This window comes from Loxodonta africana, chromosome 16 (genome assembly GCF_030014295.1).
Source record: "Loxodonta africana isolate mLoxAfr1 chromosome 16, mLoxAfr1.hap2, whole genome shotgun sequence".
NCBI classification, from domain to species: Eukaryota; Metazoa; Chordata; class Mammalia; order Proboscidea; family Elephantidae; genus Loxodonta; species Loxodonta africana.
Window position 1 is genome coordinate 36,222,420 of NC_087357.1, and position 26,147 is coordinate 36,248,566.

The following is a 26,147-nucleotide window of genomic DNA, read 5'->3' on the forward strand; positions in this document are numbered from 1 at the left end:
GCGCCCCTCCCCTTCTCTAGGCAAGTTGCCATCACTGCTTTCCCCTTTATTAGAGGCCCCCAACATCCTTACTGTTCCCCTCTGAACCACCGGGCTGCCAAGGCTGCTGTGGCCCTTTTTAAAGTACGCACGATCTGTGAAACTGCAAGGATGGGTTCTGGCTGCTGCCCTGCCTCTCAGGGCCCCGTGGGGGCTACTGAGGCTTTCCCATACTAGGGAAAGTTCCTGGGCTTTGCAGAATCTCCCCTAGACCAGACCAAGACTGAGGCTTGCTCATGCTGCAAAGACACCCCAGCACCTAGTGGCCTGAATCATGACAGCACATGCATGGGGCCATGAGGACGTGGCCACCACAGGGCCTCCTCTCCTGATACAGGGCCTCCCCTCTCTCTACTGCCCCAGGCCTACAATCTGGAAGGCACCGCTCATGTCCACCCCTGGTACGCTGAGCCTTTCACAGCCACTACCTAACTTCGTTGGGCCACCTCACCTGTAAAATGGGGAGACAGTACTCACCTCACGGAGTCATTGTGAGGATTAAATGAGATAATGTGTGTAAGGAAACCCCGGTGGCGTAGTGGTTAAGTGCGACGGCTGCTAACCAAAGGGTCAGCAGTTCGAATCCACCAGGCGCTCCTTGGAAACTCTATGGGGCAGTTCTACTCTGTACTATAGCGTTGCTATGAGTTGGAATTGACTTGACGGCACTGGGTTTGGTTGTTGGTTTTAATGTGTGTAAAGTACTTACCACAGTTCCTGGCCGCCAGGAAAGGCCCAACCCACCCCAGCTCGAGGGAACTCCTTGTATTCCTCACCCTCTTTCCTGTGGCTCCCTGCCTCCTTGAGGGCTGACCCTTTCTTGCTTTCTCAGAGGGATTAGCTAAAATCTTTCCGTTCTGAAGTATTTGTCGCTTGGCATTTAGCCAGGTCGGGTCCCAGCTCCAACCCCCAGCCTTGACCCTCAAGATCTGGTCACAAGACGGTGCCTCAGGTCAATGTGACAAACATGAGCTGAGCCCTTCAAGCGTGCAAGGCACAGCCTTCCTCCTCTCAGCCCGACACACACCAGGCCAGGCTCCAGCCCCCACCCCTGCACTGACAGGGCCAAGAGACCCTGTCCTACAGCCTCAGCAGAGCTGGCAGAGATCTGGGTGTCCAGCCTCCAGGAAGAGCTAGCACAAGGACCAGGACAAAAGCATCGGAAGCTTGAGGGCTTTTTATTGACAATTGTCCATATACACAGAGGTCCTTTTCGTTCCTCTCCAGTGTAGACAAAGCACAGGACTCTAAACTCTCATCTCTTAACAGGACAAAGGAGCCCAGGAAAGGGGAAGACAAGGCCTGCCTAGTCCCCAGGGACTCACACCTCAGCTGGCCTAGAGCCAGCCCCTGGCTGCCAGGTCCCAGCTAGACCAGCTGGCCTGGTAAGAAAGCTGGCCTGGGATAGGTCCCTGCCTCCTCGGGTCCCAGTTTCTGATGTAGAAACGTCTCAGCCTCCTATGGGTTCTGGGTCCCAGACAGCCCGTGACTCCAGGGAAGAGTTCCAGGGTAGAAGCCCCCCCATCCTCTCCATTCTGTTCTTTGTGCCACAAGTTCCCAAAAACCATGAAATAAATAAATAAATACTTCAACAAGGCAGGGCAACTCCAGGGGAGGGGTGGCGCCTGAGCCAGCTCATGGCTTTGGGAGAAACACCTGAGTCCCTAAGAGTCCAGAAGTGAACATGAAATTTTGGGGAAGCGGATGGGGACCCCAAGTGGCCTTATTCCACAACTAAGATTGTCCCAGTGAGATCCTACACTTTCCAGGTCTGCAAGGGTCAAGGGCTTCAGGACCTCTGCTCTGCTTACCTGGCCTCACACTCCAGAGGGTGTGGGGAGGGCTGCCCCACGCTCTGGGCAGGTGTGATCTGAGTGCCCTGCAGCTGCCCGGCAGAGCTGAGAACAGCAGGGTCTCTGTAGGGTGGCCTGTGGTCCCTCAAACTGCTAGGGCCTCCCCAAGCTTTGCCCCATTTAATACTGAAAGACTCTTCCAGCCCCTCCTATACACGCTCTCCTCTTCGGGAACTTCAGCCCTGCTTCTCAAAGCACTTCTGGTTTCCTTAGCCCTGGCCACACCCTCTGATGGGGAAATGATCAGATCCTGATGCCTGGAAGGATATTCAAGCAGCAGCATTGTGGCATGGCACTACCAAGCCTTCCTACAGGCGCTCAGAGATCAAGGGCTTGGCGCAAGGCCCAGCAGGGAAAGAACCTCTTTTTTGATCTCAGGGTTCCCAGAATTCCCAGTTGTGGATAGAATGGCCCCGATCAACAACTATCCTAATCGAGACCAGGCTTGGCTCACTGCTGCCCTCTAGCTTATATTCCCTGCCCAGCCCTGCTTGCCCTAGAGTCCAGGAACTCAGCCCAGGGCAGAGCAGGGTAAACAGGCCGGGCCCTCCAGGGGCTCCTCTCCCCTCTGGGGTTTGAGGGCAGCCACAACCAGCCACCCACAGCGTAGAAACAGCTCCAGTACCTGGCTGGAAACAGGGGAGGACGGTGAAGCCTACCTAGCATCCAGGCCACCTTGGCCCAGCACACGCCACACAGAGCTAAGGGTGGGGAGAATGGGGATCTACTGCCAGCCCCAGGGACCAGTCCCAGCTGCACCCTGGCCTCTCTTCTCACTTGCTCAAGGTCTGGTTACACGAAGCACACACAAACACAGTCTCTCTCTGGGCTTCGGGGGCTGAAAAGGAGAAAGAGCTGGGTGAGAGGCGTGCTCGTGCCCTTCGGCTCATGGCCTCAGCTATCAGAACCACCCCCAAGCCCCACCCCTACCAACAGACCACCCGGTGCCCAGCCTACACCCTCCCTGACCCAGCTCGCCACCCTGCCCTCAGACTTCTTTCCACGGGAGCCAGGGACCACGGGGTTGACTGCAACAGCAGGCCTCTCCCAGGTGTTCTATGCATTAAAAATGATGTGGGCACCAGCAACACCTTTAAAAATGTTTTCTAAATAAAGTATCAGAAGGGAATCTTCCAAAATGTTTTAACAGTGGTTATTTCTGGATGGTAATATCACAGGCTTATTTTTTTCTTCCTTCTTTTGCTACAGTAATTTCCCAATTTTCTAAAATAAGCATGTGTTACTTTCACAATCCACGGGAGAAAGATGTGGCAGTCTGCTCCCAGAGAGATTTACAGCTTTGGAAACCCTGTGGGGCAGTTCTACTCTGTCCTACAAGGTTGCTGAGTCGGTATCAACTTGACGGCAGTGGGTTTGGTTTTTTGGTTTTTAGTTTCATGATCCAAAACCAAAAACCCATTGCCGCCGAGTCGATTCCGACTCATAGCAACCCTATAGAACAGAGTAGAACTGCCCCATAGGGTTTCCAAGGAGCGCCTGGTGGATTCGAACTGCCGACCTCTTGGTTAGCAGCTGTAGCACTTAACCACTACACCAGCAGGGTTTCCACTTTCATGATCAGAGGGGTCAAAAAAAAAAAAAAAAAAAACTTGATTTAATGTTATGACATATCACAAAGCAGTCCATAAAACACATCACGTTTTTCATGACTTGAAGAACACAAATCGATGTCACCAAACTGTGCAGAAAAAAATTATTGAATTGGTTGTATGCTCTGCGTATATATTCTCAACCACAAAAAATAATTTTTAAAAACAAAATTTAATTAAAAAAAAACCACACATCACGTTTTTCTTTTATCATACCAGAGAGCTGCTGGTTGGGAAGCGGTTACAAATGTTTGTCTTCTTTCTGCTTACCTGTATTTTGGGTTTTGTTTTGTTTACAACGAGTATTACTGCCTTTACAGAAAGAGATGGTTCTTTATTTTGTTCAAAGTATTACCATGTTAATAAGAAAAGGAATCAAATTCAGGACAACGGTTTCCCCGGGAGGAAGACAGGAGGTGGCACTCAGGAGCCTCCGAGATGCAGCTGTTGTTGAGTGCCATCAAGTCAATTCTGACTCACAGCAACCATACAGGACAAAGAAGAACTGCCCCAAAGGGTTTCCAAGGCTGTAATCTTTACGGGAGCAGATCACCAGGTCTTTTCTCCTATAGCGCGACTGGTGAGTTCAAATCCCTGACCTTTCAGTTCATGGCCAAGCGCTAAACCATTGCGCCACCAAGGCTCCTTGAAGTATAGCTAATGCTCTGTTTTTTAATTTCAGTGACGCATTCACAAGTATTCATGCTATTACAGTAAGACGTGTGAAAGCCGGAACCTGTGTAAAGTGGAAACCTGAGTTTTCTCAGAAGGAAAACTCAAATGTTTTCCACTAAAAGAGTGCAACAGAAAGTGGTGACTGTCTTGTCAAAGGCATAAAACCTACGAGACCCAGAAAAATAAGGCAGTCCTGCCGAGTTCCAGCTCTCACAGGTTTAGCTGCATTATGCTTCATAATTTATAGGTACGTTATGTGTGTTCTTTTCCATGTATCAAATATTCGTAGTGTTTGTTTGGCTTAGGGGGGTGTTGTCTGAAGGCAAAAGAGGAAACGTTACTAAGCAGACAGACAAGGCTTCTGCAACCCCCTGACCTCACTGACACTTGGCTCTTACTTGCAATGCAGCATCCCCTCAGAGAAGGGCGGACACCAGCCAAGCCCTCCCACTGCCCTGCCCCAGCCGCCTGCACCACTCACCTGTGGCCCCCATGGAGGACTTGGGCACCTTGAAGGAGCAGCACCGAGAGCAAAAGCTGTTTCCACAGTTACTGCAGCTTCGCTGTAGACAAGAGCCAAGGTCAGTGTCAGACATGTTCCCTAACCCCTGGGCATCTGCAGCCCCCAGCACCTCCCTCCTTTCTACCAGCTGATCCCATCCAAGGAACCTGGTGCTACTGTGGGACAGGGGAGGTGGCCAAGTGGGGCAGGAATGAGACCAGACACCACACGCCATGGGCAGGCTGGTGAAGGCATGGACACGGGGCAGGTGAGACAAGATCATTCAAGCAAACCATGAAAACCAGGCCGAATGGGGCCTGAGAAGGATTCAGGCTTTACCTGTGACTCCCACATGCCCCCTCTCCTAACTTCCCCACAACCCAGCACTCACAAGCACGCTGTCCTCAGCAAACGCACACCCCGAGGAGACTTACCCTCTTCTTCAGCACTGAGAAGGTGGCAGAGCAGCCCGTACAGTTCCCTGAGAAACAGACAGCAGCTCAGCCTTGACCCAGCTCACACCTTGCATCGCCTGCCTAGCTCTTCTAAAGGGTGGCACTCGGGACACCAGCCCAGCCCAGACTTCTTGGCTGGGAGCAGTGAGCAAGTGAGCAGAGTCCAGATTCAGAGCCAGAACGAGGAATTCAAACTAAGAAGGCAAGACTGACAGCCATGGGAATCACTATCTCCAGATATACAAAGTTCCTCCTTCCCGCAAAACCCCTGAGCTGAGAGGTCCCCCCTGCAAGCTCAGCAGAGATCCAAGAGCAGCCAACAGAATCTACTCTCCAGAGTGCAAGCTAAGCTGGCGGACAGCTGACCTTGCCTGGAACGACCAGGCATCCACAGAAAAGTCGGCTCCAAGCGCCTTAAATGAAACCTGCCTGTCGTGACCTCCTCCAGTGCCTCCTTACCAACACTCTGCCCAGAGGGTAAGGAAAGAAATGCCTCCTCAAAACATAGACCCTTGTTTTCTGTGGTCTAAAGATTCCAGGAGAGACCCTCAGAACCAGGCACCTTTCAAGAAGACCCATCTGAGCTAGGGCAGTGTGGAGGGATGTGTGTGCAGGGCAGACCCAGGCACTGAGAGCTGTGGGGCGGATGGGGTGAAAGCGTGGGAGGGAGAGGGCCTGCCTCAACAACCAGCGATGACAAGGTGGCTGGTAAAGGCGTCAATGGCAGTTTAAAAAGCAGTTGGAAGGAGGCAGGGGGTGTAACAAGACATGAAGGTTGAGGAAAGAGACCAATCAAGACTATATCAAGGCAACTAGGCCTAACGGAAACTGTTCACCACCGCACTTTCAGACCCACATGAAGAAAAGGTGGACTGCAAAGACAAGCCTGATGACAGGTGTCATCACCAGACACATGAAGGTGAGTGGAGGCAAACTAAGACCCCAGGAGGGAAAAAAAGGCCAAACTGGGCCCTATGACTTCAGCAAGCTCAAGAAGCAAACCCAGAGGTAAGGGAGAACAAAGAAGTTCCAAACACTACCTCCAGGAATATTAACTATGTTTTAGCGCGGCAACATCCATGAGCCAGGGGAGAAAAGGAAGGGAGTCCATGCTCCCCAAAAGCCCTGCCAAGGCTTGAGAGGGATAAGACTACTGGAGAGTTCTGGAACTTGGGGTCCAAAGGCCTCCTGCGGTCCAGCCAAAGCAACTGTCAGCCTCAGGGAGTACTACTGCTGCTTCCTGGATCACTGTCTGGCCAAGTACAAAGCACCAGTGGGCCGCCAGGCCTCACCTCCACACAAAGGCCCCAAAGCTATACTGACATTTATACGTGGTCCCTTCCTCCACAGCCAGAACCTCCTGCAGCTCTTACTCAAGGACACTGCCTGGGAGGGCCCTAGCTAGAGAACAAGGGGAGACCTGAGGCCAAGGTGCTTAAGGTAAATCCCGTAGCTACTGTTCAGCTAGTGGCCCGTCGGAGGACAGAAGAGAGACAAGCATAGCAGATGCCTGCTGGTGGTGCCAAACCAGAAAACAGGTTGCTCCGAGTCTCTGTCCCCAACACTAAGAACTGGGCAACGGCAACCGCCTCTGCCTCTCCAATGGGCAGCGAGGGGCTAGGGCTTGGGCAAGGAGGTGCTCAATGACTGGTCACTCTAGCATGTCTCCAGGGAATCCTCACAACCAAATGGAATAGCAGGGCCAAGTACCCCAAGGGCAGCCACACAGTCCAGTGAAAGAGCCATGTACCATGCACAGGCCCGGGGCCAGGCAGGGCCCTCCCTGAGAGTGACCCCAGACAGACATGTGGAAGAGTACTCTGCTCCCTTCCAACATCTGCCAACTTCTCTGTTCCCATTCCCAACAAAGGTCCTGACTCACCCACCCTAACTCCCATGTGATGATGGCAAGGAGCAGAGGGGGCAGGGGGGAGCCCAGGACCCCAAGGGCCTGCCCGGACAATGGTCACAGAGCTTCCAGGACAGAGGGGAAACCCTCCCACCAGGGCCCTCCCCTCAGAAGCCAGAGAAGCAGCAGCCTGTCCTTGTCCCGCCTATGTGCCCCCCCCCCCCCATGCACTGACAGACAGAATGGAATGGCTTCCAAAGTGGCTCACCTCACCCTGGCCTGCCAGAGCCAGACCCAGGAGCAAACAGCTCCTCTGACAGCAAAGAACATCATAGGGAAGGGAAGGCGAGCCGTCCTAAAGGATGAGAAGTGAAGGGCCCAGGAAAAGCAGCATTTCCTGCCCTTGCCATCCTCAGGGGAACCCAAGAGGCCTTTGCACATCCTGGCAGGGACTATCTTACCCAAAACCAAATCAAAAACAGGACACATCTTAAACCAGGGGACTATCAGACACCAGGACAAAGGAAAACGAAGGATGACAATGAGGAGTTAGAAGAACATGGCAGCCGAATCAGATGGCCCAGTTCTAAGTCACGGCTCTACCATCCACTGGTTAAACACTTTGGGCAAGTCACTCTTCTCACCTCAAGTTACTAATCTCTAAAACAAGAACATCTACACCCCTTTACCTAAAATTCCCAGATATAAACACATCATTTGCCAGAGCAAGAGTATGAATTCTTGTGTGGTGTCATCTGGGACTTCTGGAACCTGACTGCTTCTAAGTCCATGGGAGCTGCTCCCCGTCAGTTCCACCACTGGGTTAGATGGGACCGTGTATGTGATGGCACACCGCACACACAGGGCACTCCACAGAAGTCACTGACCATCGTAAACACAAGGATCGCCTGCGGGCACAGTTCTATTCGGGCACACACTGGGCCGCTACGAGTCGGAATCGACTCAGCAGCAACTGGTGGTGGGTGGTGGACCCCCAGTGGGGAAAGGGGGCAAGCGACTGGGTGAAGGGTGCACGAGGAGGCGGCAACTCTGTTACCAGTGTTTTATTTTTTCAGCCAGGTACTGGATTCTGGGGTGTTCATTATATCATACTCCACACATTTCATAGATCATAAATACTGCTTAATGCTTTTAAAAAAGGAGACATTCCAATTAGAAGATAATCAGGGAAGATGTGCTTTTCTGGACAGCTGCTTTATCTCTTTGGGCAGGAAAGCGAAAAAAAAAAAAAGGAAAGAAAGGGATCATGAATACTGGAGGACAGTCACACAGCAGAAGGAATAACATGCCCCTAACTTCTAAACCTGAGAAAACAGGGATGGGAAGGCAGGCCCCCAGGGCCCTGAGTCAAATTCCTCAAGAGATCACAGAGGCTTCTCCCTGGAGCACAGCACCCTCCTCTCCTCCCACCTGCTGACAAGAGGCAGAAGCAGGCACGGTCTTTGGGACCATGGCTGCCGCACGAGGATCACTAGCTATTCTCAAGGCTTCCCCCTCAACTTCACCTGGCTCAACTCCCAGCTCTCCTGATCTGAGCCAGGACTGCAAGCCGTGCTGACACTGATGTTGCCCTTCTCCAAAGCTGCCTTTCACGACACCACAACCCCCAGTAAAAAGAGGCCTGGCCCATCTACAAACATGGCTGGGGAGTGACCTCAGGGCTCTGCCAGGCCCAGAAGATACTGTGCTTCAACTTGCTTCCACCTGGATCAGAAAAGCCGAGGCAGGCTCCTAGGAATCCACAGGACAGGCCAGGGCCTCCCAGGTTAACAGTACCCACTTACTAAGTACCTACTAGTTCTAGCACTTAAAAAAAAAAAAAAAAAATACAAGCATGATCTTATTTGAGCCTTCTAACAATCTTGTGAGGTAAGGACTAATATCCCCTTTTACAGAAGGGGAAACTGGCTGCACAGGGAGGTTAAGTAATTTGCTCAAGGACCTGCAGCTGAGCTGGGATTTGCACCAGGCAGACTCCACACTCTGTTCTTGGCCACTGTGTCAACTCCCGAGGTTCTATCTCAAGATTACACCTCTCTGCAGTCCTGGTGCGGCCTTTCTGGAACTGAGCTTCTTGCTTTCCCACAAGCTAATGTTCACTAAGGACAGAAGGACACGGAGGAACCCATGCTCACTCCCTCAACAGCCCTGCCTTCCTGGGTCCCATGGACACACCGTATACTCCTTGCTCCCTTCCCAAACCAGTGCCCACCCACCAGCCCTCCCCCATTCCTCTTCCTTGGCCGTACCAAAGTTGTTAGCAGGGTAACGCTTGCGGAGCCGCTCTGTGAGCCGTGACACCTTGCTGCGCAGCACCTCGTTTTTGCTCAGGAACCCGTTGTCCTGCAGGGCCAGCTCGTCCTCTGCCGGACATGGGGCGCCCTCATCATCCTCCTGTGGGGAACAGCTCCTTCCAGTCCTGCCCACCTCTTGGCAGGGCCCTGGGACCTGCATGCAGAGGCACCCATCACGGCAGACTCCAAAAGGCACACCACAACTGGCTCGGCACCCATCTCCCCAACCCATACCCACCTTACTGATTAGCCTACTTACCAATACCACCAAGTGGGTCTCCTGCCTCCCAAGGTGCGGGGGAGGAGAGAAAAAAGGGAGAGAGATAGCAAGGAGAAGAAGAAAGCTGCTGCGAGGGGGGCTCCTTCAAGGAAACTCAGGAGCGCTGCTCTGAGTTGTCTGGGCATTTCCCGAAGGGTGACGTTAACAGATGCCCCATAAAAGGATTCTGCCATCAAAGAAGCTTGGGGAGCACTATATATTACTGTTTTCCAATGGGATGAAATTAATTTAGTGAGTCAGTTACCCCTCTAATAGGAAAGAATAGAACAGAATCCTTACTATGTATTTTTTCAGGGAGCAGCTGTTTTAGTAAATTTTAGATATTTTGCAGATATATATTTAAACGGAGTCCAGATGTAAAACGTGTTTCTGCCTGTGGGTCATGAATAAATGCTTGAAAGTCCCTGCTGCTACACTCCCCCCCCGTCCCCCTCCACACACACACCAAGATTCATAATCTACAATCATATATTGTAGCCTTGGAGAAATCCTTCAGCAGTCGGAAATTCAGATCCCTCCATGGGCCAGGCTGGCCTGAGAGTGAGGTGGGCTAGGGGTAAATCACAGGCCTGGTGGGGGCAGGGGAGACCTCCACTTTTATTTCTCACTTTCCCACTTTACAAAGAGACATAAATTAGGATAAATAATTTCTACTTTAAGAAAAAAACAAAGCAAATGTGATAAAAAATGGCAACCGCCACGAGGCCTTGGTGACTAGGGACAACAGGAGTGTTGGGACTGTGTGGCTGTGAGCACATGCCTCGTCTAAAGGGGCCGGTCAATCAGCCACACTGGCTGCTGCAGACTCAGGTTCTGGTTTTTCAGAAAAACTCGAAATCTAAACTTTTTATTGAAATGCCCGTTTTTAAATGTTGGCTAAAAAAATTCTTTTTAAAATTTTGCAGCCCAAATAAACACTTCTGCAAACTACTAGTCCTAAAATCAAGAGAATGATTTAACTTTCCCTGACCCAACACCTGGCCAGGCAACCACTTACTCCAACCTCCTCCCTGCCCCCCAAAGGAGCACCTCATGGGACTCATTCCACACCAGAGCCATCAGACCCAGGACAGCGCCCTCCTTCAAATCTACCTTCCCCACATCAAAAGCACCAAGCCACCGTCTCCACCAACTCCCCCATGAGGGCAGCTCCTGGAGGCTTCCAGAGCCAGCCCTGTCTGGGCACCCAGGACAGATGACGGACCAGCTAAAGGAGGTGTGGAGGTGCAGTGGCACCCTTTTAACCAGAGTGAGGGCAAGTTTCAACTTCTCATTTGAACTAAGAAATTAAAAAACAAGACCTGTGATGTAGGAAGGCACAGGCCTCCAGGGCCACCCCATTGCTGGTCTGGTCAGTAGGGGGTGCTGGGGAAGGGCCACCCACCTCAATCGCGTCTTTAAACTCCTCATCTGGCTCAGCCTCCTCGGCCTCCTCCACACTGCCTGGCGTGAGATCCTGGGAAGAGAAACTCTCTTACAGAAGGACAGGGTAAGAGGGATGGCAGCCCTGCTCCTGAGGGTAAGGGCCATCTCCCCGAACCAGCATCCAGGCTTCCCAGGACCACTGTTTCTGCCTCAGAGGAAATGCCAGAACTGCGAGAAAGCAGTCACAGGCGAGAGAACAACCTCCAACCTGCTAGCAGCGATAGGAAGATGGGTACCAGGGAGCACCTGGACTAAGGCGGCCTACAGTACGGTGGCTGCGAGCACAGGCTCTAGAACCGGAGGGCTGCTTCCTGGCCACGAGGCCTTGAGCAACCCCTCTGTGCCTCAACCTCCTCTTCTGCAAAACGAGAATCATCTCATTCTTAGAAACAACCCATTCTTTATGGCGTTAACATCTATGAAGTTCTTGGAACAACATCTGACACAGAGTAAGCACTCGATAAAGAGTAGCTATCAATACCTAGATGGTTCAAATGGTCAAATATGTGGCCACAAACCAAAAGGTTGGTGGTTCAAACCCATCTGGAGGAGCCTCAGAAGAAAGGTCTGGCAATCTGCTTTCAAATGGTCACAGCCATGAAAACCCTATGGAGCACAGCTCTGCTCTGTACACATGGGGTCACCATGAGTCAAAATTGAGTCAAAATAAAAAAGTTTTTATTTATTATTACAATTATTAAGCACTTCGGAGGCAATGAGGCCTGGGAAACAGCAGCCACAAGGACTACAACACAGGCCAGCCTGGGAGCTACATCGTACGGACAAGCTGGTGAACAGGAAGGCCCGCCACCTGCCTGCGGCAGGCTCTTCCCTGACGGTCGGGGAACTCACCTCCGTGGGAGTGGGTGCAGGCGTGCTGTCCGGCAGAGCAACCCTCCCGACAGCATCTGGTGGCAGGCTCTCCAAGGTGCTCTCTTCCTGCTTAGGGTTCATCCGCCGCTGCAGAGATGCCCTGTACTCAGACACCACTAGCCACGGCGAGGGGGGGTGGGGTGGGAGGCAGAAATGGCATAGAGTGAGGGGTGCTTTTGGGGTACCCACTTCCACAGCAGCTGGCCTCTTCCTCCACGCCCCAACCTCTGTGGCAGGAAAGCGTCACCCTCCTAACTCCTGAGCAAATCACCTAACCTCTCTTAGCCTCATAAACAAAACCACCACCACCACCTACCTACCTCATGTGGCTGTTACAGAGATGAAATGAGGTGAAGGATGAAAAGCATCAAGCACAGTCCCTGGCATGTAGCAAGTGCTCAATAAATTGTGGCTTCTGGAATTAATCACGCTACCACAGGGTGGAAAACAAACATGGCAGTCACCCAAGCATACGTAAGGCCAGGCCTCTGTGAGTCAGGGCCTCTCCAGATGGCCTTGCTGCTTCAGAAACCAGACAGCAGATGGGTATTCTCAGCTCACACAGAGCTATGGCAACAACTCCAGGTGGCTGCGGCCAGGGGGCACGTAGCAGCATTGGGAAAACATCCCTCACTCACCTCCCAGGAGCCACCATATCACGTAAGCAGTGATTCATTTGCCTTGGGGAGGGAGAGAGGCAGCAGCCTCCCCTGTACCCCACCTAACATCCCAGAGATGCAGAGCCCACTGAGGCCTCTGATGGAGTATCCCAGTGTGGTGCTGTCCCCTTGTGGCAAGCACAGCAAACAAATCTTTTAGCAGTGGAGACCATGGCTTCGAACCCCTGCTGAGAATTTGCATTTGTAACAAGTTCCCAGGCAGTGTTAATGCCCTTGGTTAGGGACCAATTCTGGGAACCATTAGTTGAGCAGTGGTTCTCAAAATTATACATAAGAATCACCTGAGGATCTTATTAAACTGTAGATTCTGATTCAGTATATCTGGGATGGAAACGCAAATTCTCGGCAGGGGTTCGAACAGGAACGAACCTGTTCAAAGCTGTGGTGGAGACAAATGAATGGGGGACCCTGACCAAGGCCACAGAACCTGCCTGGGCCCCACCTCTGCCAGGCTCTACAGGGCTTACCTCGGAAGAAATCCACATTGCCCAGAAAGAGTGTGCTGTTTAAAAGGGCAAGGACCCAGCACAGTGGTAGCAGGTACAGCATGCAAACTGTGCCCAGAAGAGCCCCGTAAAACCTGGATCGACGGAGAGAAACCACAGAATCAGAACTTCGTAAGATCAGAAAGAAGCAGCTCTGCAGCACACCCACATACTGGTCCAGCAAAAAAAACTCCAAAAACCAAAACCAAACCCATTGCCATCAAGTCGGTTCTGACTCATAGTGACTCTATAGGACAGAGTAGAACTGCCCTATAGAGTTTCCAAGGAGCACCTGGTGGGTTCAAACTGCGAGCCTCCTTTGGTTAGCAGCTGTAGCTGTTAACCACTACGCCACCAGGGTTTCCAAAATAGCTCCAGGCACTGTTAATTAACCAACCAGACCTGCTAATCAAACAAGACACGAGTTGCTAACGAGCGATGCTGGTGAGGCCACGCAGTCCTGTTCTATTGCTGGAGGTACCAACCATCCAACCCCTCATCACTCCTCAGGCCCTAGACTCTGCTGTCGAGAATAAGACAGGCTCGGGTTTGAATCCAGCTCTGCCACTTCTCGCTGTGTGACCTCAGGCAAGTCCCTTGGCTCTCTGAGCTTCACCTCCTCTGTGTGTAACATGGGGATTCAAATAGTGCCTACCTCCTCGTGTTACTATGAAGACACACAGACAGTGTTTGGCACAGTGCCTGTCACAAGATAAAGGCTAAATAAATATTGGTTGTTATTATTATTCATACAAGAGCCTCAAAAATACTCAATCTATTTGATCCAGTAGTTTCATCTCAATTAATTCTAAGAAAAAAATGTCAAAAAGCTAAACCCATAAGAATGTTCACTGCAGGGTTAATAATGAAAAGTAAAATCTGATCAAACATGTAACATAATGCTTCCATAAACTAGAGTACAACGATAGTATAAGATACACTATATACTAAAGTAGAACCCTGGTGGCGCAGTGGTTAAGAGCTATGGCTGCTAACCAAAAGGTCAGCAGTTAGAATCCACCAGCAGCTCCTTGGAAGCCCCATGGGGCAGTTCTAGTCTGTTCTATAGGGTCACTATGAGTCAGAACCAACTCAACAGTAACAGGTTTGGTTTGGTTTTTGGTTACATACTAAAGTATATCAACCTGGTATTACAAATACAGTAAAATCTGCAAAAGCCAGAACCTGTGTAAGGCAGAAACCTGTTAGAGAAGGAAAACTCAAATGTTTTCCACTAAAATGAGTGATGGAAAAGTAGTAAAACCACACCCTGTCAAAGGTGGAAAACTTGACAGACCTGAAAAAACAAGGCAGTCTGGTTGAGTTCCAGCTCTCACAGGTTTCACTGTAATTTCAAAGGCTATATAGCATCAAAGAGAACTACTTACTATATAATTAGTGGAAAAAAAAACTCTCAAGACTATGAAGCTATATGTCTACAAAGTACATGCATATAACAAGGTCTAGAAGGCAAACCTAAGAGATCAGCTGGTGTATCAGGGTGTTAGATTACATGGTGAGTTCTTTTTCATCTTTAAAACTTCTCTGTTACAGGGAGTCCCCAACTTTCAACAGGGTTCTGTTCCAACAGCTCCGTCATAAGTTGGTTCTGACCTAAGTTGAATACTTCTTTTTTTTTTTAAGTTTTCGTTACTATTGCCTTCTATTATCAGTATCTTTATAAATTCGATCTTGGAACACCTGGGAGTGAACATCTGAGAATGATATCAGCAAATCATGTGCTGCAACACTGTATATAGTACATACTACTAATAGTAAGAGGTACCAAAAAAAAACCCCCAGGTGATCATAAGTGGGGACTCCAAAGTGGGGACTACCTGTATTAAAATAGTTTTACCACAAATAAAACAAAGCTGTGTATTAAAACCTACGGAATATGTTCAGGTGGACACACAAGAGCCTAGGAGGCTCCCTCCCCTGAGGTGGAGGGGTGGGGACCTCTCAAGGCAGCTGGCTTTGCTTGAGGCTCAAGCTGCAAATTCCTACAGGGTAGTGCTGCAGGGAGAGGAGCGGGGCCACTCACTGTGAGGACACGACCGGGTTCTCCCAGTGCAGCACGCGGTACGCAGCTTCACAGGTGCAGCACAGGCGGCTCAGGAAGGCCTCCAGCTGGATCAGGCTACAGACACAGGGGGTGTCTGTGAGTGGGCAGGCCCTGCCCCATCTGTCCACACACAGTGACAGACACTCTGGGGCAGCGGCGCCTGGACTCCACACACACAGCTGACTAGGGATGGCCAACTCTCTTCAAACACACTGAAGGGGTCCAGAGGTGCACTGGAAAAAGGGGCCTGGCCAAGCCACTCCCACTTCATACACATCAATCCCTTTTTTAGAGCCCCTATAATGGATGAGGGAGCCCTGGTGGCACAGTGGTTAAAGTGCTCAACTGCTAAGCAGAAGGTCAGTGGTTTCAAGCCACCAGCTCCCATTCCACCAGCCGCCACGCTGCAGGAGAAGGACATGGCGGTCAGCTTCTGTAAAGGTTACAGTCTTGGAAATCCTATGGGGCAGTTCTTCCCTGTCCCATAGGGTTGTTAGGAGTCAGAATCAAGTCGAAGGCGATGAGTTTGGTTTTTTGGTAATATGAGGTAGGAAGGAGTAGCACAGTGGTCCCTGCTTTGGTCTCTTCCTAGCTGTTGATGTTGGGCAGGTTCCTTGACCATTCCAGGGCTGCAGTTCCCTGATGAAGCCACAGGAGTACCCACCTCACAGGCACACTGTGAGGATTAAATGGCAGGATGTAGACCAAGAAAGGTTCTCAACTCGATGGAAAATAGACTCTCTCGGGGGGGGGGGTTCTTTTTAAACACGGATGTACCCCAGAAGCACTGAGCACATCTGCACCCAGATCCTGGCTTCTGAAGGGCTCCTTGGAGAAATGGCTGATTCTCGGGCTGGAGCAGGGAAATGTAAGATGAATCTGAACATCCTGTTGTGCTGGAAAGTAAGGAAGCACTAAATAATAACAGAGACATATCGAAAGAACAGAAGCCAGCTCAAAAGAGCTCCCACTGAGAAAATCTGGACAATTTGTGGTCAAAATAAATGATAGTAACAGATTATAACCCACTGAATAAAATAAAAATCTACAAGTTCACACTGATAATAATAAATACAGAAAAGTTTTCTTAGAGAAAGCCAGCTAGTAAATACAGATGGAATGAGAGTTACAAAACCCCCTTTGCAACCATCACAGTAATAAATTGATTCACACGAGATTCATCCATGTATTTAGACGTAGCAGGTGACTAACAGTGACTAGTGAGAGGGTAATCTGAAGATACATTATCTACTTGGATCCACCATCAAAGCCCATGGGAGCAGCAGTCAGGCGATCAGATGACATACTGCATCAGGCAAATCTGTTGCAAAAAACCTCTTTAGGGTGTCAAAAAGCAAAGATGTCATTTTAATGACTAAGGTGCCCTGACCCAAGCCATGGTGTTTTCAATCGCCTCATATGCATGCAAAAGCTGGACAAAGAATGAGGAAGACCAAGAAGAACTGACACCTTTGAATTATGGCGTTGGCAGAGAATACTGAATATACCATGGGCTGCCAGAAGAATGAACAAATCTGTCTTGGAGAAAGTGCTGCCAGAATGCTCCTTAGAAGTGAAGATGGCAAGACTTCGTCTCACATACTATGGACATATTATCAGGAGAGACCAATCCCTGGAGAAGGGCATTATGCTTGGTAAAGTAGAGGGTCAGCAAAAAAGAGGACAACCTCAACAAGATGGATTGACACAGTGGCTGCAACAACGGGCTCAAGCATAACAACAATTGTGAGGATAGCACAGGACCTGGCGATGCTTTGTTCTGCTGTACAGAGGGTTGCTATGAGACGGACACGACTCAATGGCACCTAACAACAATGAGCACTTCCAAAGGATAAAATCCTTGGTAGTCCCCCATTCAAAGTAAGAACCAAGTTTCGAGGGAAGAAAAGACTTCAAAATGAATGACTAAAGGAGGAAGAGAAAAGTTCTGGCCGAATTAACTTCATGTGACTCAAAGGGAGAGGTATCAGGAGGCAGAGTTCCTCATCTATGTAATTACATTCATGGGGTTTTTTAAAAGAATTGACAGACAAAAAGAAAGTGTTAAGAGTAAGAAATTCAAAAAATAAAAGTAGGGGTGAAAGTTTGATGAGGAACAAGATATTTACATAGTTTCAAAATATCTCCTCTCAGAATATTAACTATAAAGGTTGGAAGTGGTAAGGTGGCAATTTTACAGTGATCATGTGATCAGAGTTAGTACCTCCCACAATGGGACACTGAGATCACATGCCTTCTAATATGATCCTCTAACAAAGACACAATATCACTTGTCATATCCCTGACAAAAATGCAGAAACTGAATCTAATAAGGAACCAAACAAACTCAGACTGAGGGAGATTCTACCAAATAATAAGCTTGTATGCTTCAAAATACGTCAAGGACAAGAGAGACAAAACCTGAGGAGCTGCTCCAGGTTAAAGGAAACTAAAATCAGTTGCTGTCAAGTCAATTCCAACTCATGACAACCCCATGAGGGTCAGAGTAGAACTCTGCTCCATAGGGTTTTCGTTGGCTGATTTTTCCAAAGTAGATCACCAGGCTTTTCTTCCAAAGTGCCTCCGTGGGACTCAAACCTCCAACCTTTCAGTTAGCAGCACTTGGCTGCTAACCATTTGTACCACCCAGGGGCTTCTAAAGGAAACTAAGGAGACATAAAAAATAAAAACTACACAAAATCTGTGATCCTTGATAGGATCCTGGGTCAGGGGAAATTGATACAATTTATTAATATAACTGGAAAATTTAATTCTAACTGTATATTATATAACGGTACCAATATGGGGGTCCCTGGGTGGCACCAATGGTTAAGCACTGGACTATTAATGGAAAGGCTGGTGGTTCAAACCCAGCCAGAGGTGTCTCAGAAGTAAGGCCTAGAGGTCTGCTTCCAGAAGGTCACAGCCTTGAAGACCCTATGGAGCAGTTCTACTCTGCACTCACAGGGTCACCATGAGTCAGAACTGACTCAACAGCAACTAACAGTGTTAATGTCACTAATATTAAATTTCCTCATTTTGATCACTGTACTATGGACGTGTAAAAGAATTATTAGGAAATAAGAACTGGAGCATCTGGGGTAAATGGGCATGATATTTGTAACTTAGTTTCAAATGGTTCAGGAAAAAAAAACTGTGTACATGTAGAGAGAGATAAAGTCAATGTGGCAAAATGTTAATAATTGTTTTATCTGGGCGAAGGGTATATGGGAGTTCTTTGTATTATTCTTGCAACTCTTCTGCAAGTTTGAAATTATTTCAAAGAAAAAAAATAAAACCAAAAAACCAGATACCCAGGCCCCATTCCAGATAACTAACTCAGAAACTCTCAGGTGGGGCCAGGTATCTGTTTGTTTACTACTTTTCCTGAAGCTCCACAGATGACTCTGACACCCAGGGAGGACCGCGAACCCCTGCTGTGTGTCAAGAGCCTGTGGAGAGCCTGGCCCAGGGAAGGGCTCCATAAATGCCAGCTGCCACTGAAGTTGTTACAGTTCACATTACTCAACAGTCCTAAAACGTTTCCTCCAGAGTGCCAACTCTGTCAGATTTAGGTAGCTTCTCCACAGTGTAGTGATGACGGCTAATACTTATTGAACACTTCCTGGGTGCCGTCCTACGAGGTAAACCCTATTATTACCCCACTTAACAGATGAGGAACCTGAGGCACAGGGAGGTTAAGCAATTTGCCCAACGTTACACAGCAATTATATAGTAGAGTTGGGATTTGAACCCATACAGGCTGGCTCATGCATGCACGTGCTTAGCCAAGATCCTAAACTAGCTCTCTAGCAGAAACAGCAAGCTGTGAATTTGGCTGTATCTGGATTCTCATCCCAGCTTGGTCACTTCCTAGCAGTGTAGGCCTTTTCCTCATCCATAAATGGAGGATAACAATAGTGGCTCCCTCTCAAAACTGATAAAAAGATTAAGCGAAGTAACATCTATGGTTTGCCTGACACAATGTCTGGTGCACAGCAAGCACTCTATGTGGTGGGTCAGTTGTGGCTGCTATTATTGTTACTACCCCCCACATCGCCTGCCTCTCTTCCATACTCACAAGCTCTTCACCTCGGCCACCGCCTCAGGGCGAGACAGGCGCACTCTCTGCAGGTCCTCCTGCCTCACGCTGTGATACTTCCTCCGCATCAGCTCAGACTCTGGCAGCCGAGCCTTGCATACCTCCTGAAGATAGCCCAGCAAGGCGGGCACAGAAATCAGCAGGACACCCATGGAGTACCACGCACCTATGGATCAAAAATGCCCCAGGTAAAATAGGCAAGCAAAGACCCAGAGACTCTGTCCATGTGGCTCTCCCTCACCTCCTCCAGGGCTCTGCCCCGAGGGGCCTTCCCGGATCACCCCCATATGGAACCGTCACACCCCTCGCTCTCCAGCCTTGAACTCAGCTTTACTTTTCCTCACACCACTTATGACATGACAGACTGTAGGTTTGTTCACTGTCTCCTCCACTACTGCAGGCTCTAGAGGACTGAGTCTTTGTCCATCTGGCCACTGATATAGCCCCAGCCCCTAGAACACAGCACACACCAGGCACTAATGCCTGGAGTATGGGGTGGGGGGAGCTCCCGGTGATTGACAGTCTGGCCTTTGGGTTCCTAAGGCAGATTGGAAGCCCTGCCTTTGGCTTTGAGCATACTACATGCCAACATGGATTGCAAAATGGTGAAACTGAGAGAAAATTCAAAGAAGGACCTTCGTCCATGTAACATGGTCCCCCAAATGCAAGCTAACAGAGCACTGGGCTCATAGTAAACGCGTGTTAAATATCTGCCACGTGAACTGATTTACTTTGGAAATGGATTCAGAAAAATCTAATAGCCTGGAAAGGGGCCCTGACTTTTGATCGAACAAAGAATCCCACTAAGAAATGGAAGGGGTCTTAGGTGAACTGGGTCTATTTTTGACCCACTAAGTCCGTATCTCCACAGGAACCAAATGAGACACTCAGAAATGGAAGCTCAACAGAGAATGAATAAAGGACCCAGCTCCTCAGGACACTCTGTCCCAGTCTCTTCGCTCCTTTTCCCCGAGGGGTTCAGCTTTCCCGGCAGCCATCTGCCAGTTCCAACCAGGGAAAGGGCTGGGTCACAGCATACATTGCAATAAAAGGTCCACAGGGGACATCATTACCTAGGACTACCTAGGACCTCTGCAGACACCTACATGTCCACCACGCCAAGACTCTGCTCACTGCTGGGGACTGCCCAGCAGGCCTCTCCTGGCTCACTTGCTGAACCAAAGAAAAGCATCAGATATGGCAAAAATCTGTCATCAGCTCATCCTGCTGGTACCCTCACCACCCCCCATCTTCGCCCCAAATGACCCTGACTCAGTTTGGAAACGGTCAATGGACAAAGGCCAATGCAGCAGCAATAGCAATCGGTCAGTTGAGCTGCAGCAGTCAGTCAAGAAGGAAGCACCATCAACAATAATATTATAACAGCTACAATGTATTGCTGCTTACTCTGTGTGAGGCACTGTGCTAAGTGATTCACATACTCCTCACTACTACCCTACAGGGTCCCTGTGAGTATGAGCAGGCATCTGCTCAGCAGCAACGGGTTTGGTTTTTGGCTTACTGCCCTTTGAGGAAAACACTATTATTGTTCTCCATTTAGAGACAAGGAAAATTTGGCTTAACAGATAGGTTAAAGAACTTGCCAAGGTCATACCAGTGGACCAGTCAGGGTCCCAGAGTCTATGTTCTGATGCCAAGCAGACACAGAGGGAGGCTACTTCCAGGGAAAGAAGAACAGCTCCTTCACACAGGGCCGTGGCTCAGTATCCTTCCCCCACATTCATTCACCAAAAATCCCTTGGCTCTCAGGAACAGTTCTTACCCTCATTCAAAGTGAGCAACATGATGTTGAGGCCCAGGCAGGTCAGCAAGGAACACACAGGCATCTGCCACCTACAACACAAAAAGTCCTCATCACTGAAGACAGCCGCTCCTCACGCTGCAAAGAGGGGAGATGGGTGGTTAAAACCAAGATGAAGAGGAGGAGGGAGCCAAGAGGATCAAGGAGAAATCAAAAGTGGTCCTCTCACTTGGACAGGTGACCAGAAAGGGGTTAAGAGGTCACACATTAGCCCCTGGGGTAAGAATGGTACTGTCTCAGAACTAGACCTGTAGAACTTTCTCCCAGGAGGAAGAAACCCACTCAACATTGTTTAACCACGTTTTGTTAGGTTCTATATTCCCTCAAAGAGATCAAGCTGACATTCTTATTTTAAAATTTCCTTTATTCATTTTTATAATCTCATAAGTAACATATGATCATATATTCAGTGTACCAGATTGACCTAACACTGAAACTGAGAGAGAACAAAACGCGAAGGACTTCTTTGACAGCATCAATGACTTTCTCTTCTATTCCCGTAATTTGAGAGTTTATTCTGAACATATGTTAACTTATAAGAAGAGATAACGATAAAGGTTTTAATATATGAAAAATGAAGACAAAACCAGGGTGGAGCATTCACTCAGCAAACACACCCCACATGAACTGGAACAGATGGAAGCACAGACCCAGTCCCTACTGCACCGCTGCCACCAAAGAGCAAAGAGGGAAGAAAGAAGAGCACGAGATCCCAGCTGCTGAGGACAAGCAAACGCTGCTGGCTTAGTCCCTCATAAGGGACACTTAATAGGGAAAGAGGAACATAGATATAACAAAGCCATTGACACATCAGTATCCTAAAGAGCAGTGTCACTATACATAAGGTGAGCAATCAGAGGAGGGAGACAAATATCAGAAAAAGAAAAATGCAAGTTGCTGGCAACCAATGCATTCGGTACTTAAGCGCATTTTCTTTTGCTCTAATTGGGGCATTTCAAGTTAGTTACTAAGTGAGGTCAGCTAATTTATGTGCTGCTTTGTTTTTTAATAAGAGTTACGAGTGAGGGAATAAAATGACCTCTTTGCACCCGTACCATCCCAATAAGGCCTCTGGATCATCTGATGGCAGCTACCAGTATAAGTAAGGTCTGCAGTTATTCCCATTTCAGAGATAAAAACATCACACCACTCTGGAGTCACCTGAATTTTTAAAACCTCCTCCATTCCATCTGAAGTCTTTACTGACACTTCAGTTACAGGAGACCCACCCACTGGAATAACTGATACAGCAGAGATGGATCTTTTTAAAATGTACTGCCAGCTCCATGCTTTAGATATAATAGCCAAAGCCCAAGATTAGGTCCCTCCTCAAAGCCAAATCCTCGTTACTAAGAAAAGAACAATCAAACGCACAACCTAAGCTGACAGCCACTTTCAGAAACCAGTGGTCCATCTCCCAGCTGCTTGGAGACCACCAGCTCCAGGGGCTTTTTAGGTCTAACACTAGGACCTTCTCCATCCAACTTTAATTAATCCTACCACATCCTCAGATTTCTAATTTTCATAAAATGGGAAAACCCTAGCCCATCAGTGTGCCAAGGAGCCCTGTAGAATGGTAGCAATGAAAGAGAAGGGAAAGATGTATTTTAACTTTTGTGCTTTGTCACAAAATGGAACACACACATACACTCTTAGAAAACACCAGAGAGCACAGCCCATGCTCTCTAGAGCCTACCCACTCCCCTAAAGAAGACCAAAGCTCAGTCCAGCTAGGTGGTCATGCTGGGATTGTAAAATGAGAAACGGGCCCCTCCCCATACCACTCCCTACCCCTTCCGCCAGAGCAGTGGAGGGCCTCAGTCTAGAACAGTGACTACCCCATCTCCAGGATCCTGCCGCTTATTAAAGGGGTTCTCGAGTGCACATGAGAAAGAAAAATTTAGGACCTTGGTCAGAGAGTTAAAAATAAACTGCCCACTATTTCCAGACTGAGGCAAGGATAAATACTCACGGCACCCTTAGAGGCTAACCTAACTCCACCATCACTCACCCTGCCTCCTACCAGTCTCTCTACAGCATTTTAGAAGGTTGAAGATCTCTCTGAGAATCTGATGAAAACTAGAAGCTTCTTCCTAGAAACATATAAACAATTTTACATGTAGTACCTGGGCATTAAACTGACCCCTAAAGCCTACCCACAGGCTCCAAGTCAAGAATCCCTGCTCTTTAGGACAACCAGGTTTTCGGGGAGTCTGGATGTGATACAGCATTAGGAACACAACACTATTCTTTGCCAAAAAAAAAATAAAATTTTAACTTAATTCCAATCTAACCTTTAAATCTATCTTACAGTTTTCACCAGGAAGAAGCAACCAGACAAATCTAGGTGAGAAATTTTTCAGGACAGTTGCTCAGTTTCTTCAGCAAGTCAGTGTCATGAAAGAAGAGATTGTACTGGACTGAAAAAGACTTAATTGACATAATAACCATATATGCCACCCTGTGTGTATGCACAGTCCTGGACAGGAACCTGACTGGTACCACAGCAACTGTGAATTACATTTTTGGGACAACTAAGGAAACCTGAACAGGATGGGTTAGGCATGATGCTTGATTATGAAGAAAAACACCCTTATTATCTGGAGACGTAAACTGAAATACTTAGGGAATGGCATACCACATCTATAATTTGAAATACTTTAACATAAAAAATGAAATGAGCTGAAAGGAGAAAAAGAAAATTACTGAAGATAAAAATCAAAGCAAAATAGGAATAAAAAACATTGAAATTAATTATTCCAAAAGATTAGAATAAGATTACCTGCTTATTCATAGGTACTGGCATTTCTTCAACTTCTGCTCAAAATTATATCCTAATTTTAATATTACTTATGTTAATATTGGGAAAGACAAAAAATCCTGCTCTAAGATGTAGAACAACTGATGAAATTAGGTCAAGGTTAGCTAGCAGTCTTAGGGGTAGGAGTTTATTCAGCCACAAAGAAACCCCGATGAAAGGCCAGATCCTTCCCTGCACCTGCCTCACCTGGGCTGTGTCTGAGACCCAAATTTCTGAGATGTCCACACAAAGCCAACCCAGGCCTGTGGGACCTCCCAGAACTGCACCTCACTGGGGCAGAAAGGGCAGCTCAGCCACTGTCTAAATGACCACCAACTTACACACAAAGCAGGAGACAGAAGGCCCCGCAGGCCAGGGCAGCTCCACAGTCTGTACCTGAGCAAGTATCGGACTCCATCACCTGCATCCTTCAGGGGTTCCAGGTAGATCTCTAGTCTCTTGTAGGACAGAACCAGGTTGAAAAGATCAAATGCCGGAGACTTGGTAGGGGCAGGTGGAGACTCTAGGGGAGCCTCAAGCATCATGCTGGGGCTCACCTCCGGCCCACTCCCCTCACGCTCTGATGTCTGCATTCTGTAACCATAATAATGTCTGACATTAGCAACGCACTTCCAGCCCCAACACACTCCAACTTGTATTATTCCATGTAGTGCCCATAAGAAACCTGTGAGGTAGGCAGGCCTACAGATGGAATGCCCATTTCACAGAGGAGGAAACTGATGCTCAGTAAGGTGGCGTGAGTTACCTACGTATAAATTCTGTTCTTCTGTCTCCACACCCAATGCTCTTTTTCCCACAGACCCATCAAGAACATAAGTAATAAAGGCCAAGCACATGTGGTTGCTGGGACAGGCAGCTTGGGGTCCCAAAAGAAATGATCTCCTGGTATATTTTCCCTCACTCCTTACCTGGTTAATTCCTACTCATCCTTCAGATCTCTGTTTAAATATCATCACTCCCTCTCCCAGCACTCCCAGTCTGAACTGGGAGACCCTCCCCAATGCTCCGGAAGGACCATGTACTCACCCTAACCGAGCACTAACACACAAAATTGCCTGTCTCCCCCTCTTAACTTTGAGCTCCATGAGGTCAAAGACTCTGTCTCCCATTCACCACTGTTTCTGCATACAGTGGGCACTCAAAAAATGCTTGCTAACTGAGTAAATGCACTACCCATCCTCCAGGACCTTCCGGCTTTCCTAAGTCCCACCCCATCCTCTAATCTTTCATACCACCATCGTTTCTTTGAGAGCCCAAACAACTTCCTGGACCAACCCTGCCCATCGCCTCACCCTTTCTGTCCCTGAACCCCACTGGGGCAGCCATCACCTTCCATAAGGCCCCATTCCCATCTTCCCCCTCGGATGAGGAGAGCCGCACGAACCCTCACCCACTTTCATAACTTCAAAGTCCTTAGCGAAGGCTAAGGAGAAAACGAGGGAGGGGAGCTTCGGCGCACATTTACAAACACCAGTCCCAAGCACTTGGCCTGCGATCTGTCAGCGGGCTGGCAAAGGGGCCACCGGGAGCCCGAAATCCCCGTGGACGGAGCCAGGGTGAAAGGACCCATGGCGGACTTGAGATAGGAGCGCAGGAGAGGGTGCAGCAGGTCAGCGCCGGCGGAGGCCCTGACCACCACTTCTGCCGCCCACAGAGCCTAATAAGGCCCCTACAGCCTAGACTAGGGAAGGCCACGCCCAAGGTCGCTGGGCCAGGAGGTGACAGCCCCGCGGCGTCCAGGCGCCTAGCTCGGCGGAGATACCAGGCCGGGAGGGGGTGGCGTCTCACCTACGGGGTCGCAGGGCTGGTGGGGGAGGGGCGGGGACGGCCGGGGCACCGGTCGGGCCACTGGGCCCCAGGGTTTTCCTCAGGCCCGCCCCACCCCGACGCCGTGGCCCTCCTACTGCGACTCCGAAATCCGAGGTCCGAGATCCTCCTCCGCCTCCTCCGCAGTCGCGGCTTCCGGGACCCCAATCGCTCTGCGGCAGCGTGCCCGTGACGTCATCGCGCCCGCCCCGCCTCCGGCCCGGCCTGGCTCCCGGGCTTAGCTCCGCCCTCTCCCCTACAGGTGAGCGCCCTTTTCAGCAGCGCGCATGCGCACCTTTCTCGCTTCAGCCCCCTACTGGCTTAACTGTGTCCCTGCCGGACGGCAATTCGCAATATCCTACGGAGCCCTGGGAGCACGCGCTTGGCGACCCTGCATCTCGCTGCCCCCGCCTCGCTCTGAAGGACCTCGGCGGGGAACAGTTGGAGAGAAGCTAAACTGAACAACTGGCGTCTCCATCCTCTTCCCCTT

The 26,147-nt window shown here is 49.3% G+C and overlaps 1 protein-coding gene across 6 annotated transcripts in view; it reads right to left on the reverse strand.

Moving 5' to 3' along the window:
• ZFYVE27 (zinc finger FYVE-type containing 27) overlaps positions 1-25,828 on the reverse strand; it is a 55,409-nt gene extending 29,581 nt beyond the window's left edge. The window contains exons 1-11 of one of the 6 annotated variants that reach the window (XR_010318087.1): positions 25,640-25,828; positions 24,227-24,424; positions 20,992-21,062; positions 19,188-19,374; positions 15,086-15,181; positions 13,024-13,136; positions 11,856-11,992; positions 10,963-11,034; positions 9,254-9,452; positions 5,114-5,160; positions 4,659-4,740 (exon numbers count right to left, since the gene is read on the reverse strand). Coding sequence is in view for 4 of the 6 variants with exons in the window: in XM_064269488.1 (XP_064125558.1) it covers positions 2,666-2,730; positions 4,659-4,740; positions 5,114-5,160; positions 9,254-9,452; positions 10,963-11,034; positions 11,856-11,992; positions 13,024-13,136; positions 15,086-15,181; positions 19,188-19,374; positions 20,992-21,062; positions 24,227-24,423 (1,266 nt within the window). In the remaining 2 variants the exon portion in view is untranslated. The other 5 variants (XM_064269490.1, XM_064269488.1, XR_010318088.1 and 2 more) reach the window with 5 other exon arrangements.
• Between the last annotated feature and the right edge of the window lie 319 nt (positions 25,829-26,147).